Source organism: Lacerta agilis, chromosome 14 (genome assembly GCF_009819535.1).
Source record: "Lacerta agilis isolate rLacAgi1 chromosome 14, rLacAgi1.pri, whole genome shotgun sequence".
Lineage (NCBI taxonomy): Eukaryota > Metazoa > Chordata > Lepidosauria > Squamata > Lacertidae > Lacerta > Lacerta agilis.
The window spans coordinates 28,752,043-28,767,735 of NC_046325.1; the positions used below are offsets into that span (position 1 = coordinate 28,752,043).

Genomic DNA, 15,693 nt, shown 5'->3' on the forward strand with positions numbered 1-15,693 from the left:
CCCCTGAGCCAAGGAGATACCTGAGCCAAGGTACAACCTTTAGAAGACATCTGAAGTCAGCCCTGTGTAGGAAAGTTTTTAATGTTTTATTATTTTTTATATACCGTATTTTCCGGCGTATAAGACGACTGGGCGTATAAGACGACCCCCAACTTTTCCAGTTAAAATATAGAGTTTGAGATATAGTCGACCGCAGATTCTCCACGCGGCGTATAAGACGACCCCCGACTTTTGAGAAGATTTTCCTGGATTAAAAAGTAGTCTTATACGCCGGAATATACAGTATGTTGGAAGCTGCCCAGAGTATGGAATGGGACACCCCTGTTTTCATTGGAGAAATGTCAGAGGGTATGTCGTGGTGGTGGTGGTTTCAAATTCTTCTCATTAGATAAGTTCTGCATCCATGCAATTGTCTCAGTTACGCTTCTTTGGCAGTGTAATTCTAGCCTACTGGGCCTCTGGATGGTCTTGTAAAAAAAAAAAATTATGATGTCATTGACTATTTTGCTAATTCCTCTGTGCTTTCTTCCCTGTAGGTCCCCAGTGCTATGCCTTGGTGGATCTGATAGGGACATGTTGGCCTCGCAGTGCAGCAGGGCAGATGGTGGCCCGCCCGTGTCCTGAGTATTTCTTCGGAGTGCGATACAACACTTCAAGTAAGCCGCAAGAGGGTGGGGCTGCAGGGGGGCACCTCGGCATAGACAGATCAGCCTATTTTTATTTGTGGGCTGCAGATTCGACATGTTGCCTTCAGTTCCTTTAAGCAAAAGTTTGCAAAAAGTACTCGGTGGGCTCACATTTTCCCTGCAATTTCTAGGCACAGATCCAATAGGTTTTTTTTCCATTTGTCCCACCACTTTCACTGGGAAAATCTGTGGTTTACTGCAGATTGGCTTTTGTTCCGATTCAGCAGTAAATAGCAGAGGGTTTTCCCGGAGAAAGAGGCAGGACCAGGGGCGGATTTAGGTTTGATGAGGCCCTAAGCTCCTGAAGGTAATGGGGCCCTTTATATGTCCAGCTGTCCTTTGTGTTGAATATATGCTATATAGTAATTTATGGACCTAAAAGGTATCTAAAGCCATTTTCACATGCAGAATGTAGGCACCCTATATATAGAAATGAGCAAACCAGTGATATTTTAGGGAGCAGGCTAGCAGGCAGGGCCCATTACTTACATTATAGGACCCTACACAACACAAAACACTGCTGCTGTGTGTAGTTTTTATTTTATTTGCTTTTTATCTTATATTTTGGAAATGTACATCCAGGGTTTTTTCCTTTAATTTTTTTGGGGCCCCCAAGAGAGTGGGGCCCTAAGCTATAGCTTGTTTAGCTTACTGTATAGGTAAATCCGGCACTGGGCATGACAAAAGAAAAACCTCATGGACCTGTGCCTACAAATGATGGGGCAAAGGGGAGTGTGGGTGAGCCCAATGTTGTCTCTTAACAGAGATGAAGAAAGGGAAGAACCCCAGTTTGCTCAAAGCCAGGTTGACGATAGTGTCAGAAGCTCAAATTTTGCAGTTAAATGTGGAGATGGTTATGAATCCGAATGACATCTTGCCCTTCCTGGATAAGATGCTAATGTCTCTGATGCCCATGGTCTTGGGTGATTTTATCTAATGGTGCTAAAAAGGATATTTTGTCATCTTGGCTATTCCTCATGGGGATTTTTTTTAGTGAGAATCCTTTTTGTGAGGCTGACCGAGTCGAGATTTGCAGAGTTTTGTCCTGGGGGCAATTTTCAAGGCTGGGAAAGATGTCTGGATTTGTTCCACATTACTGAACTAAACGCTACGTACGCATTAGTGGCTTGCAACTCAGAGAGAATGTGGGGATGTCTTCACCTCACGTGCATTACCTGGTTTGTTTTCCCACGCTTGCAAACACACACACCCCTACACAAATCCTATTCAATAAAGCTGTCATCGGCACATGCACAATGGTTGCCTCGAATTGTACACACCTCAGCATAACTGCAAAATGAGCGCGGCAGACGTTTTCGAGTTGGATAGAATCTAGCTTGAGGGAAAGCACATCAAACAGCAGTATTTCTCAAGGAACTACACGATAGATGTGGCTTGTGACTAACATCGTGTGCATGCCCTTTCAAATACAGTCATACCTCTGGATATGTTCGCTGTGGGTTGCGTTCGTCACGGGATACGAACGCGCCAAACCCGGAAGTACCGGAACAGGTTACTTCCGGGTTCGGCGATTCATGCATGCGCAGAAACGCTGAATCGCACCGCACGCATGAGCAGACGCGTCGCTTCATGTTGCATTATACTCATGTTGCGAACAGGGCTCCAGAACGGATCCCGTTCGCAACCAGAGGTACCACTGTACTAGCAGTGAGAGTGCACAGGAGCCAGAATATGTACACAACCGAAGTACTGTATCCAGTCTTCTTTCTTTTTGTTGGTGGTAAACATGTAGCCTTGCAGCTGTTTCAAAAAAGAAAGAGCCATATCTCAGGGGAGAGGGAATAATAATAATAATAATAATAATAATAATAATAATAATAATAATAATAATGAATTTTTATTTATACCCCGCCCTTCCCAGCCAAAAACCGGGCTCAGGGCGGCTAACACTAATTAAAATCACAGCAAAAACATAAAAACAATCAATTTAAAATACAGATTAAAATACAAATTTAAAAATTCAAAATTAAAACTGCAGTCTCATTTCCAAATAGCCCACCAATAAAAGAATGAAGCATAACTATCAAACAGAAACCAACCCAAAGGCCAGGTGGAACAGCTCCGTCTTGCAGGCCCTGCGGAAAGATGCCAAATCCCGCAGGGCCCTGGTCTCTTGTGATATACTGTTCCACCAAGTCGGTGCCAATACCGAGAAAGCCCTGGCCCTAGTTGAGGCCAACCTAGCATCATTGTTGCTCGGGACCTCCAAAATATTATTATTTGAGGACCTTAAGGTCCTACACGGGACATACCAGGAGAGGCGGTGACCAGGAACAGAGAAAATGGGGGTGAAGAGTGGCATGCTTAACTCAAAGGCAGATCTAGGGGAGTGTAACCGCTTCGGTTGCGCTGTGTGCAAAGCTTCTGGGGCGCTGCAACAGGTGTCGCAACCATGATGTCCAATGAAAGGCAAGAGGTGGGGGCGCCGGATTTTGGCACACTGCACAGGGCGCCATTGAAATTTGAGGAGCTAAGGTCCACCACTGCTTAACCCTTTCCACACCTACTCCCCCCCTGCTGCCGCTCATCACTGTAGCAGGGTTCAAATTGCATCTTTGCATTGGGGGTGCCCCTGGTGTGCGTGGGGGTGGGGGTTGTGCACAATTTAGGACAGGGGAACAGCAAGCACAGAAAGGTGCTCCCTTCTTCCACCCTTCCTGCCCCGTACTTCTGTGTTTTAATTTTCCACCTTAAAAAAAAGAGGTCTCTGCGTTACCATTAACACTTAACGTGCAGTTTGAATCGTGGGGATCTTCTATGCTGCCTCCTCAGTGCTTGGCTTATGCTGACGTCTTTGCAGACTTTTCTGCTTGATTTCCAGCTTGTCAGGAAGAGCCATGGTCCTGTCACAACCCTGAACATCATGCTAGGGAAGAAAGCAGGCCATCTTTCTGCTGTCTTTGGATGGTGTCCTATTTTTCCAGTTCGGTTCTTTTGCACTTTGTTGTGTTAAACTCTGCTAGGAATTGGGGTGGCGGTGGAGCGGGAATAAAAATTAGGAGGGACAGGGAGCCTTGGCAAGCCTCAAGGGTCTGAGGGTGCCATGTTGTCCACTGCCACCATCTTGGCCACCAGCATCACATATCCTCCAACATGTTGCGTCCCAAAACCGGGGCACGCGTCTTCCTGTCTGTGCTCCCTTTGCGAGTCACATGGCCCGTGTGAGATCACAGCCCCTCCAAAGCGCTTTTTTGGTGCAAGATCTCGACATGAAATCATGCAATATCATAGCACACAAAATGGCCACCATCCTCTGGTGGGTGGGTGGGATGTCCCTATTTTTCCAGGGCACTTGTGGGATATGCCATCAGGGGTTCAAGTTGGTTGGGTTTAGTGGCAGGAATACTGCCTGCCACACGCTTCCTTTGAGCCCAAGCCCAAGCCCTTGCCAACATTGTAGGAGCTAAATGGCAGAGGCGGCAGGATACCTCACCATCCTGCTTATTTGAAGTCTATCCACATTTTACTTGGCTTGCTCTGCCGAAGCAGCTAGGGCTTATCACCCTTCCAATCTGACCTGACAGCTTTGATTTGAAATGAGTGGGAATAGCTTCATAGTTTCTGAGGGGATGAACAGCCAGCGATGAAGCTGTAATGTGAGGGAAAACGAACCTGTCACACAGTTTCGACAAAGGTTTAGCTATCCCCTTTCCCTCCTTTCTCCTGTCAAGAAGGAAAAGCAGTGCATGTGTGTGTGTGTCCGCCCCCCCCCCCCCCCGCAAATCTCATTCTCCAGGGGCTAAAGCTTATTAAGACCTTGACTTGCCACGGCCATTCCCATCTTTGCTAAGGTTATCTGCAGGACTCCTGAGTAAAATAAAATGGGCCAAGAAGCTCTGAGGAATTCACCAAAGCTGGGAGAAAAGCACAACCTCAAGAGGCTTAACTAGGGGTTAGTGAAACCAGCCCCTGCCAGGAGCGCAGGCCCAGCACAGATACAAGAATCACCTCAGAAATCTGTCTCAGGTTATCTGTCTAAGATTCCCTGTCTAAGATTGTGAGTTTAGACAAGAGCTGAAAGCTGAGGGTAGGAGAAATGGCAAGGTGATGTGAAGATCAAATGCAGGAGAATGCAAGGTGGAGAGTTCAATTGCAGGAGAAACCTCCTGTCCTTCTCTCACTGCAATATAAAGGTTTGCAGTTTTTTCGCCCTTCCTCCTCACCTTCCCCTCACTTGGGACACTTTGAGTACTTAGGTTGTGTAAAATGCAGTGATTTCTAATGTGGCTATTGCAGTAAAGTGTTTTGTTTTTTTCCAGGGGGAGGGGCACCAATACAGTTCCTTGCCATCCCTTTGCTGCCACCACAAGTTCATCCCAAAGTCTGAAAGCAAGGTCAAGGGTGAAGCCAGCAGGCGCAAATCCAATTTTCTCCATCTTATCCATGGTTATGTCACAGGGCAATTGTGTAAGAACTTTGCCCGATTTGAAAACACCCTCTGATTATGTGTAATCCAATTCCGCTGTTGCTCAGACCACCTTTGTCCTAAAGAACGCTAGATTGGGCCAAATTACATGTTCTGTATCAACTGTGTTTTTCAAATTGCGTTCTGAAGGGAGAGGGCGGCACTTTCAGCAGACAATGACTGCCGCAGCATCAAAGACTGACTTGGCTGTGAAAACTCATCAAACATCAGAGGCTGGCCTTTCACATTATCTCAGGAACAATACTTTTCGCTGAGTGCACTGCAGCTGAGTGGCTCAAGTTATGAGACACTCAGGGATACATGCGTGTTTAAAGCCATAAGTCTTCAGCCTGAATTTGTAACATCTTGTTTGATTGTTTGGGGGGTGGGTGGGGAATGATTAAGAAGGAGCTTGATTTGCAAATGGGTGAATGAGATAATCACAAACATGTCATTGTCAGCAATTTTATTTCCTTATTGGGTTTTCCATGGAATGGGTCGATCAGGATTATAGGGCGCAGGGATACGGGCTGGAATTTTGAGGCCAACATTGTTGTGTGGACAGTACAAAAACAACCTTAAAATCATAGACTTGTAGAGTCATCTAGCCCACCCACTTGCAATGCAGGAACCGCAACCAAATAAACAGAATCAAACCTGCATGCATGTGAAGCACTGACCCCATAAACACCCACCTGGAAATACTTAAATACCACAGTTTGACACAGGTGGAGCGTGTCATTCAAAAGCTTAACTTCTGTAACAGGGTGGGGAATCTGTGGCTCTCCAGATGTTGTTGGACCCCAACTCTACAAGTAGCCAGCAACGCCAATGGCCAGGAATGATGGAAGTTGTAATCTGATAACATCTGGAAGGCCAAAGGTTCCCCACCCTTGTTCTATAGACTAACAAGACATTCCTCAGCAATGAGGAACCTGTAGCCCTGAACTACATCTCCCAGCATCCTTCACCATTGGCATCACTGGTTGGGGCTGATGAGAGATGGAGTCCAGCGACTCTGTAGAGCAGAAGACTCTTGATTTCAGGGTTGTGGGTCCAAGCCCCACGTTGGGCAAAAGATTGCTGAATTGCAAGAAGTTGGACCAGATGACCCTCATGGTCCCTTCCAACTCTATGATTCTATGATGATGTTCCCCACCACCTGCTACGCATGTTTATTCATAACAAATCCCACATTGTTCAGTAGGGCTTCCTCTCATTTTAGTGTTTACAGAACTTCAGGCTGGTTCAAATAAGAAACCCAGGGATTGTTTTGCTTGTTCTGTCAGTGTATTTGTTCTAGCCCTCTTACTGGATAGAGAGAGGCAACTGAGGCCTCAGGCAACTGATTCCGAGTGTCACGAAATGGCAGCAAATTATTAGTTGTTTGATTTTATTATCATTGTACTTTGATTGTCAGGGCCAGGGAAAGATTCCTATGGGACTTTATGCCTCAGGTACCAAAATAACTTGACTAACCTTGAGTACTTAAGGTACACGAGTTAGAAATGCTGATGATTAAGCAGTATATAAATGCCATAAATATTATAATAATACCTAATTAAAGGGGTTGGGCAGAGGTGCCATTTGCTGTTGACCTCAAGCAGCCAAATGTCCTGAAGGGCTGGCCACCGCTGCTACTTCAACGAGTCTCTCACATAGCTTGTGTCACACTCCCAGGACGTCTCTCAATCTCTTTGTCTGCATTTTTCTTTTCCAGACAATGTGTACAGAGAATGCTTTGCAAACGGGAGCTGGGCAATCCGTGTGAATTACTCCCAGTGTCAGGAGATCCTCACCGAGGAGGTATGAACTGCCATACGTTTCAAGTAGGGCTATATTTCATTATAAAGCGGCCATACCGTGCCTCACCCCCGGCAGCCTCCCAAATATATGCTGCAAAAATACTACCCTAACTTACATATGGATCCCAGATTTGCAGTTTTAAAAGCTCCGCTCCTTTGGAGGCATTTCAAACCAAATTCTTTCACAGCCTGCTAGGGGTCTCCCCCCCCCCAGTGTATCCAATATAGCAGTCCGCTTAGAAGTTGGACAAATTCCGATTACTGTGCGGCTGTGGATTATGAAGATCTAAATGGAAAGATACTTTGTATGAAAAGTTGAGAAGTTTGGGGTTTTCTCCACAGACCCTGATAGTGGCAGGATATGAGAAAGCTAGAAATATAGTTTGCCAACGTTATTTGGGACGTGGAGTTACAATGCCACATGAGTGAAATGAACAGACATGCAGTAATAAGAGATTATGGAAGAGGGTTCTCTCCTGCAAACCATCTGTCAAAATTACAAAAATCTAAGTATAGACACTCCTTCACCCTTGCCAGATTTAATGTGATACCCTCTGCCCTGTTACAAGGCAGATATGAGGGTAAACCTTATGTGGCACGAGTCTGCCCATGTGGCTCGCCGGAAGTCGAAACAAATTTACATGTGCTGTTACACTGTAGTTTCTATGAGGACTTACGGTTGACCTTCATTACACTGGTCCTACAAAAGTTCAAGAACGAACCTGAATCCCAACGTCTAAGAGCCTTGGTAGATGACAAGGACCCCGAAATCACGATCAATGTAGCTAAATTTTGTGTATCTGCCATTAGACGTAGGAAACAAGAGCTTCTTAACGGCTGGCCCTTTTAACGGCAACCAGTGGGGGGCATGCCAACATTTAATCTTAATTGCTGTTTTACTTGCACTGTAATGCACTTTGTATCCCTCTTATGTTTTGCTATGTGATTTGTTGTATAAGCTGGAGCTGGTCTGAGACCGTTTTAATAAATTATTATTATTATTACCGTGCCTCACCACCACCTGAGTAACACAGTCCCTGGGATTCTCTGTATAAAGGGCCAGATTAACTTTCACAATTTCTCTCAAAGAAATTGCCCTACTCAAATGCTAGTCCTACTCAGACTCATTGAAATCAAGGAGCATGGCGAACTTGGGTCCATTAATTTCAGTGGCCCTACTCCGAGTAGGACTATTATTGGATGCAATCCTCTGAGAGTACCGTATATCTTTCCCTGGGTTCTTATCTTGTGAAGTGCCCTGAGCTCTTCGAATGAAGGGCAGTATATAGACGGAATAAAAATAAATAAATTTCACCCTGGCTTTTGAAAGTTAAGGTATTTTGCTTCCTAGGATCCACCTCTTTTTTTTCCTTTTCCTTTTCCTTTTCCTGTTTGTTTGTTTGTTTAATCTCCACACCAGTGTTTCCCAAACTTGGGTCTACATCTGCTTTCAGACTACAGTTCCCATCATCCCTGACCACTGGTCTTGCTAGCTAAGGATGATGGGAGTTGTAGTCCAAAAACAGCTGGAAACCCAAGTTTGGGAAACACTGCTCTAGACTCTTCCATTTTTGTTCGGAACTGTTATTTGTCTTCATAATTGTATGACTATATTGTTGTAACCTGCCCTGGGACCTCATGATGAAGAACAAGTAAGAGATCTTATAAACAGAATAAAGTTGAAGCAGAGGTTACACCTGCTGGATTTGTTTTAGCTCTGGAGCTGAATGACCCACAAGTTGGGATACTCATTCTGATTTTATTGATGCCTTTTAATCTCCGTGGATATATCAAGTAAGTATGCAAAGGAGACGTTCCCAATGAACTAAGCTCTACAGATCAGATCTGTCGTCTTCTCTCTCTGCTGCTCTTAATAGTACCCAGAATGTACCACCTGGCCACACCTCATAGTGGGGTCAATTCGGGCTTGTGGTCACATTCTAAACCTTCTGATTTGGGTCCCTGCTCTCAAGCCTGGCCCATGGATTCTTCCATGGGGCAGAATGTCACTGCAGCTACATAGCAACAGCCAGTGGCTGGTGCATATATTTCCTGACTATGCAGCTCGTGCGTGCGCATGTGTGTTTAGCGGAGGGGGACAAGAAGGAGCTGTGCAAGGAGTTTTCATGGTGTAGCCATTATCTGGAAAATCCCAGAAGGCTGTCACTTAATTAGAATTTAGCAAAGGTTCCTGGAAACATGATATATCCGCAGCGGCAATTACATTTGACTGTCCCTTGGGGCTTGGGTTGAAGTCGCAGGAGAGGGCGGCTGGATAATTAAATTAGCCAACTGTCTTGCTGTGAAGCTTGCATCCATTCTGTGAATTAGCAATTAATGGGGAGGGTGAGAGAGAGAAATAGCTGTGCCCCCCCCCTTTGTGAGAGGACGGTAACATCTTAAACATCAGAAGGCTGCGAGTTGTTTTTCCCCACGTAGCACTCCGTTCCACATCTCTGAGGATCCTTCCTACAACAGGATGGTCCAACTCACAGCCCAGGCACCACATGTGGCCCTTGAGGCCTGTTTTGGTGGCCCTCAGCAACATTTGCCACCCCTGCCCAGTAGTGCTGGGCTTTGGTAAGTGAGTGCTGGGCTTTGGAAAACAGGCATGAGGCTCTGACAGGGTTGTAGGGCCTTCTTGCCTCCTTCCCAAATCCTAGTTAGCACTTTCCAAGCTTTGGGAAGTAGGTGAAATGGTCTAGGACCCTGCCAGAGTCTTGCACCTCCATCCCAAAGCCCGGCAACCTCACTTAGCCAGCTTTTGAAAGGTGGCACAAAGGCTGGGGGGGCATCCAGTTTTGGCCTTGCTTCCCCTTCCCCTGGGATGCAGGTGGCACTGTGGGTTAAACCACAGAGCCTAGGGCTTGCTGATCAGAAGGTCGGCGGTTCGAATCCCCGCGACGGGGTGAGCTCCCGTTGCTCGGTCCCAGCTCCTGCCCACCTACCGCTCCGGCGGGAAGGAAAACAGCATTTCCATGCACTGCTCTGGTTCGCCAGAAGCAGCTTTGTCATGCTGGCCACATGACCTGGAAGCTGTACGCCGGCTCCCTTGGCCAATAAAGCAAGATGAGTGCCACAACCCCAGAGTCGGACACGACTGGACCTAATGGTCAGGGGTCCCTTTACCTTTTACCTTACCCCTTCCCCTGGTGTGACAAGGCACTGTGTGGCTCTTGCAGCCCACTTGGCATGAAAATGCTGCCCTGTTCTACAACCACTTTCATGTGACAAGACATTATGCCAATAAAGGCTGAATGAATGAATGAATGAATGAATGTTACAGACCAACCCTGCTGACCAGTCAGCTCCTGGGCTGCTTCCTTTCCTATAACTCTCCTATCAAGTCCAAATGCTGCTCTTAGAAAAACATTGCAGACCCTCCAATTGTCCCTATTTTCCAGGGACGTCCCTGATTTAGAGAAGCCATCCCAGTTTCTGATTTGATGTTCCACTTTTCCTTAGGATGTCCCTGTTTTCATTGAAGAAATGTTGGAGGGTATGGAGTTATCCAACCCCCGAGCCACCTGAAGGCAATCCTGTTTCGGGAAGGTTTTTTTATTTAAAAAAATGTTTAATGCTTTATTATGAACAGGAAAAACGGTTGTAGCTCAGTGGTAGAGCACATGTTTTTCATGCAGAAGGTTCCAGATTTCAGTTCTTGGTGTCTCCAAGAGGGCTGGGAAGATGTCTCACCTCTGAAACTATAGAGAGCTGCTGTCAGCCAGTATAGACATTGCTGAGCTACGTGGACCAATGGTTGGGCTCAGTGTAAAGCAGCTTCTTGAACTAACTACCACTTATGCTGCTCCTTATAAAAGATCGTTAGCAAACCCAGAGGAGGAGGAGGAGGAGATCATTTCACAGATGATCTAAAGGTTAACATGACGATAAAGGAGCTAAAGGAACCTGCGGCTTTTAAAAATATATATATATTTTTATTCATTTTATAAGAAAAACAAACAAAACATATATAAAAACAAACAAAACACAAATGAGTCTTATACAATCTTCACATTTTTCCATTAACATCTTGGGGTGACTTCCCCCGATCTCTCCCTTCTGAATTTCATTTCCAATCTTCCTTGAGAGATTCATACATTAACAAAACACCCATTATTATTTACTTAATATATTTTAAATTATATAATCACTTGCACCTTATTTATAACAAAAAAACCTATAGCAACTTCCCTAGGGGATGTAAAATTTAAACATTACAATATTTTTTCAAATAGATTTTAAATTTCTTCCAGTTCTCCTGCACCGTCTCTTCTCCTTGGTCGCGTAGTCTCGCTGTCAGCTCGGCAAGTTCCATAAAGTCTATCATCTTCATTTGCCATTTTTCTGCTGTTGATATCTCTTGGTTCTTCCAGTTCTTGGCAATTACCCGGTAATATTCTTTCAGCTGTTGTGGCATACAGAAAGAAAGTATTGTCCTTTTGGGGGATTTCATCCCCTATAATTCCCAATAGAAAGGCTTCTGGTGTCTTTTAACACCTTTTTCATTTCATTATACATCCTTTCCCAGAAGTCCTTTATCTCGGGGCACGTCCACCACATTGGTAAAAGGTACCTTCTTTCTCTTTACATTTCCAGCATTTTTTTATCTGATGTATGATACATTTTTGCAAGTTTTACAGGAGTTAAATACCATCTATACATCATTTTCATCATATTTTCTCTCAAGGCAGTACATGCGGTAAACTTACAACCTTTTTTCCACAACGTCTCCCAGTCTTTCAACATAATATTGTGCCCCACATCCTTAGCCCAATCAATCATCACCAATTTCACTTGTTCATCTTTCGTATGCCACTCCAGCAATAAATTATACATTCTAGAAAGATTTTTACTCTTTGTATCCAACAATTCCGTCTCCAGTCTGGATTTATCTGTTTGAAAACCTGTGTTTTTATTATCAGCTTTGAACATTTCATTATTCTGATGATATTGCAGCCAGTCACTTAACTTATCTTTAAGTTGTTCATATGACTTTAATTTAAATTTATTCTCAACTACCAACAACAAATCACTATATTTCAACCACTTAGTTTCCATATTTAATTTTTCTGAGCCTTAGCTTCCAAAGGGGAAATCCACCTAGGTGTTTTCCTTTCTAACAAATCCTTGTATCTAATCCAAACATTAAACAATGATTTTCTGATCATATGATTCTTGAATCCTCTGTGGGCCTTTATCTAGTCATACCATAAATAAGCATGCCAACCAAAAACATTGTCGTGGCCTTCCAAGTCTAGCAAGTCGGGTTTTTTCCAGCATGAACCAGTCTCTGAGCCAGCAGAACGCTGCTGCCTCAAAGTATAACTTTAAATCTGGCAGGGAGAAACCACCTCTTTCCTTAACATCCGTTAGTAATTTAAACTTAATTCTCGGCTTTCCCCCCTGCCAGATAAACCTAGGCAATACCTTTTGCCATTCCTGAAAACACTTCACATTATCAATGGAAGGCAATACTTGAAACATAAACAACATCTTTGGCAATACATTCATCTTCACTGCAGAGATTCGGCCCAACAAAGATAACTTTAAATTTGACCATACCTCCAAATCTCTCTTAATTTTATTCCATAACTTTCATAATTATCTTTATATAAATTCAGGTACTTCACCTTTTTAACAAAACTCAAACCAGTGGTAACCTCTAATCTGGCTATCTCATCTGTTGTAAGATTTTTACACAAAATTTTGGTTTTACTCTTATTCCATTTCAGGCCTGCAAACTGACCAAATTCATGTATCAAATCCAGTGCTTTACTTGCACTGGTATCTGGATCCTGAAGTGTCAACACCAAATTGTCCGCAAAGGCGTTTAACTTATACTGCTTTGACTCTACCACAATACCTTTTACCTCATCACTGTTCCTTATCATATTCAGGAGTACCTCCAGGACAGAAATAAAAAACAGGGGGGAAAGAGGGCACCCTTGCCTGGTTCCTTTTTCAATTCTAAATTCTTCTGAAACCACATTATTAACAATAATTTTAGCTTTTTGCTCAGAATAGATCGCATCAATACCATTTAGAAAATTTTGGCCAACCTCCATGTTATGCAAATTCATCTTAATAAAACTCCATGAAACATTATCAAAAGCTTTCTCCACATCTATGAACGTTAAAGGGACCTGTGGCTTTCATGATGTTGCTAAAAGTCCGTTTCCCGCCAATTGCAACCAGCGTTGCCCATGCTTAGGACTGATGGGAGTTGTAGTCCAGCAATGCCTAGAGGGCGCCAGATCCCCCCCCCCAATCTCTGGTTTGAGGAAAGGGAAAGCATTTGATTTGAGGTAATTGCTAAGCAGATTCTGGTTGTCTAATGGAGGCTGCTTCCACTACTGGCTAGTGAAAGAAAGTAAGACTATTGTGGCATTCTCTTTGGAGCATGGTTGAAAAGGTCTGAAGGAATTGGACTACAAATGACAGTTACTATACTATTGTGGCCCAATGCTGAACCTTTTCCTGCCTTTCCCCCTACAGAAGAGAAGCAAGCTGCACTATCATGTTGCTGTCATCATCAACTACCTCGGGCACTGCATCTCCCTGGCAGCACTGATAGCTGCTTTCGTCCTCTTCATGCGCCTGAGGTGAGTCAGGCCAAAGGACCCACAAGATCATTTGAAGCAGCCTTTGCCTGCTTGGCGCTGGCCAGATGTTTTCAGACTACAGCTCTCTCGTCAGACCCTGCCAGCACGGCCATGCTAGCTGGGGCTGATGGGAGTTGTAGTCCCAAAAGCATTTGGAGGGTGTGCCAGGCTGGGGAAGGATGAGCTAAAAGTTAAAGAGAGGTAGGGGCAAGGCAGTAACATGTGAGGGGAGGTGTTCTGCCTTGAGAGTGGGGCAGTTCATCCTTTGGGCCGTGCCTGTGCTGCCATTTTGCACGCTCTTTCCTTTTCTCCTCCAGGAGCATCCGGTGCCTACGAAACATTATCCACTGGAACTTGATCACTGCCTTCATTTTGCGGAACGCCACGTGGTTTGTGGTCCAGCTCACCATGAATCCAGAAGTCCATGAAAGCAACGTGGTAGGTTCTCCTCAGCCTGGCCTCAAATCTGGTGCTAGCAATTTGGCTTGGATGCCTGCTGGACTTTGGAAAAAAAAAAAAAAGCAAGGGGGATTGAGAAACTTTCCCCACGACCTTTGAGGTCAGTGCTTCTTGACCTGTTATATGAAAGTCAAGCCTTGAAAACATACATCTATATCAGGGTCTCCAGCTGTTTGTGGACTACAATTCCCAGCATCCCTGACCACTGGTCCTTCTAGCTAGGGATGATGGGAGTTGTAGTCCAAGAACAGCTGGAGACCCAAGTTTGGGAAACCCTGATCTATAGTGTAAAGCCCTAAGGTATTGTGAGCTGGTGATGATAGGGCTGCCATATTTCAAAAAGTAAAAACCAGGACACCCCAAAAGTTGTTGAGCTTTCCCCCCACAAAAAATGCCAAAAAAAACCCAACGATTTCTCGATTGACTTGCCTAAGATCCAGAACATAATGCTGCCTTTTGGAAATTCCCCCCGGATGTCAATTTGAAATCCCTGCCTTTGAAATCCCAGTAATGTACGGAAAAATCCAGACGTATGGCATGCCTAGGTGATGAGGCCTCTGGCAAGGGACTGGAGCTGAGTGGTAGAGCATTTTGCAACATGCATAAGGTTTCAGGATCACTTCCTGGCTTCTCCAGGTAGGCCTAGGAAGAAATGCTACCAATTGGTATATAGACCAACATGATCGTGGTCACTTTGCTTTAGCGCCTTAAAAAACGTTGGCATGTCTTTAAGAGTTTAAAAGAGCCAGCCGATCAGGCCCATAAACCTGTCAGATATCTGCAAGTTAAACTGCAGGTATTTCACCACGACTGGTCCTAATACCAAAAATGAAATTCTAATCCAGGTATCTCCCTGTTAGACTTGCTCGCAGAAGCTAAGGCAGCCTGGCTGAGGCTGGCTGGAATTGCCACCCCTAATTTCTAGAGGGTGCCATGTTGCTGAAGGCTGAGCTAAGGAACAGTTTCAAGCCTGTTGATCTGAGCTACCTGGCAGCTGAGGTTCAGCCAGCGTCTCCTTAGTGTGAAAAGGAAGCTGAATTTCCATGAGCTCTAGCATCTTGAGTGCGGTGCCGTAGCTTATTTGCAGATGAGCTGAGCTATCTTGCAGTTGGCTTTGCTTCGATCTGAAGGGTTGGGATTTTTAAAGCCAAAGGATGGAGCCTCAGCCTCACTGTTTATGGATGTTCAGCCGTCAGCAGGCAAAAGGGGACGACGCTGGGCTGTTCAGAAGCGGCAGAGTAGCCTTGTCCTCATCGAGGTAGGGTAGGGTTGCTTGTGGCTAGGATTTGGGGGGCTGTTTCCCCTCAATTCATCCATTCTGCCTGTTCCTCACCCCACACAGCCCTGGTGCCGCCTCGTCACAGCTGCCTACAACTACTTCCACGTCACCAATTTCTTCTGGATGTTTGGCGAGGGCTGCTACCTTCACACGGCCATCGTCCTCACCTATTCGACAGACAAGCTGAGGAAATGGATGTTCATCTGCATTGGCTGGTGTGAGTGGCAAGGAGAGGGGTGGCTGTAGCATATCCTGCAGGGTAGCCAGGCGACAAAGGGGTAGCTCAGTCGGTAGAGTACTCTCCACCTCAAGGTCATGGGTTCGAGTCCCATGTTGGCCAAAAGATTCCTGCACCGCAAAGTGGTTGGATTAGACCCGGAACTCCACTGGTGTTCAGGAGCACTTTTTTGTTTATCATGTACGCATTTTCAGA

At 45.0% G+C, this 15,693-nt stretch overlaps 1 protein-coding gene across 3 annotated transcripts in view; it reads left to right on the forward strand.

The window, feature by feature from the left end:
• LOC117059001 (corticotropin-releasing factor receptor 1) overlaps window positions 1-15,693 on the forward strand; it is a 72,046-nt gene that overhangs the window by 39,415 nt on the left and 16,938 nt on the right. For 2 of the 3 annotated variants that reach the window (XM_033170441.1, XM_033170442.1), the window contains exons 3-7: window positions 537-656; window positions 6,833-6,918; window positions 13,416-13,522; window positions 13,840-13,960; window positions 15,324-15,477. In XM_033170441.1, coding sequence (XP_033026332.1) covers window positions 537-656; window positions 6,833-6,918; window positions 13,416-13,522; window positions 13,840-13,960; window positions 15,324-15,477 — 588 coding nt within the window. Of the gene's footprint in view, window positions 1-536; window positions 657-4,420; window positions 4,581-4,619; window positions 4,674-6,832; window positions 6,919-13,415; window positions 13,523-13,839; window positions 13,961-15,323; window positions 15,478-15,693 lie in introns of those variants that run through there. The other variant, XM_033170443.1, reaches the window with a different exon arrangement.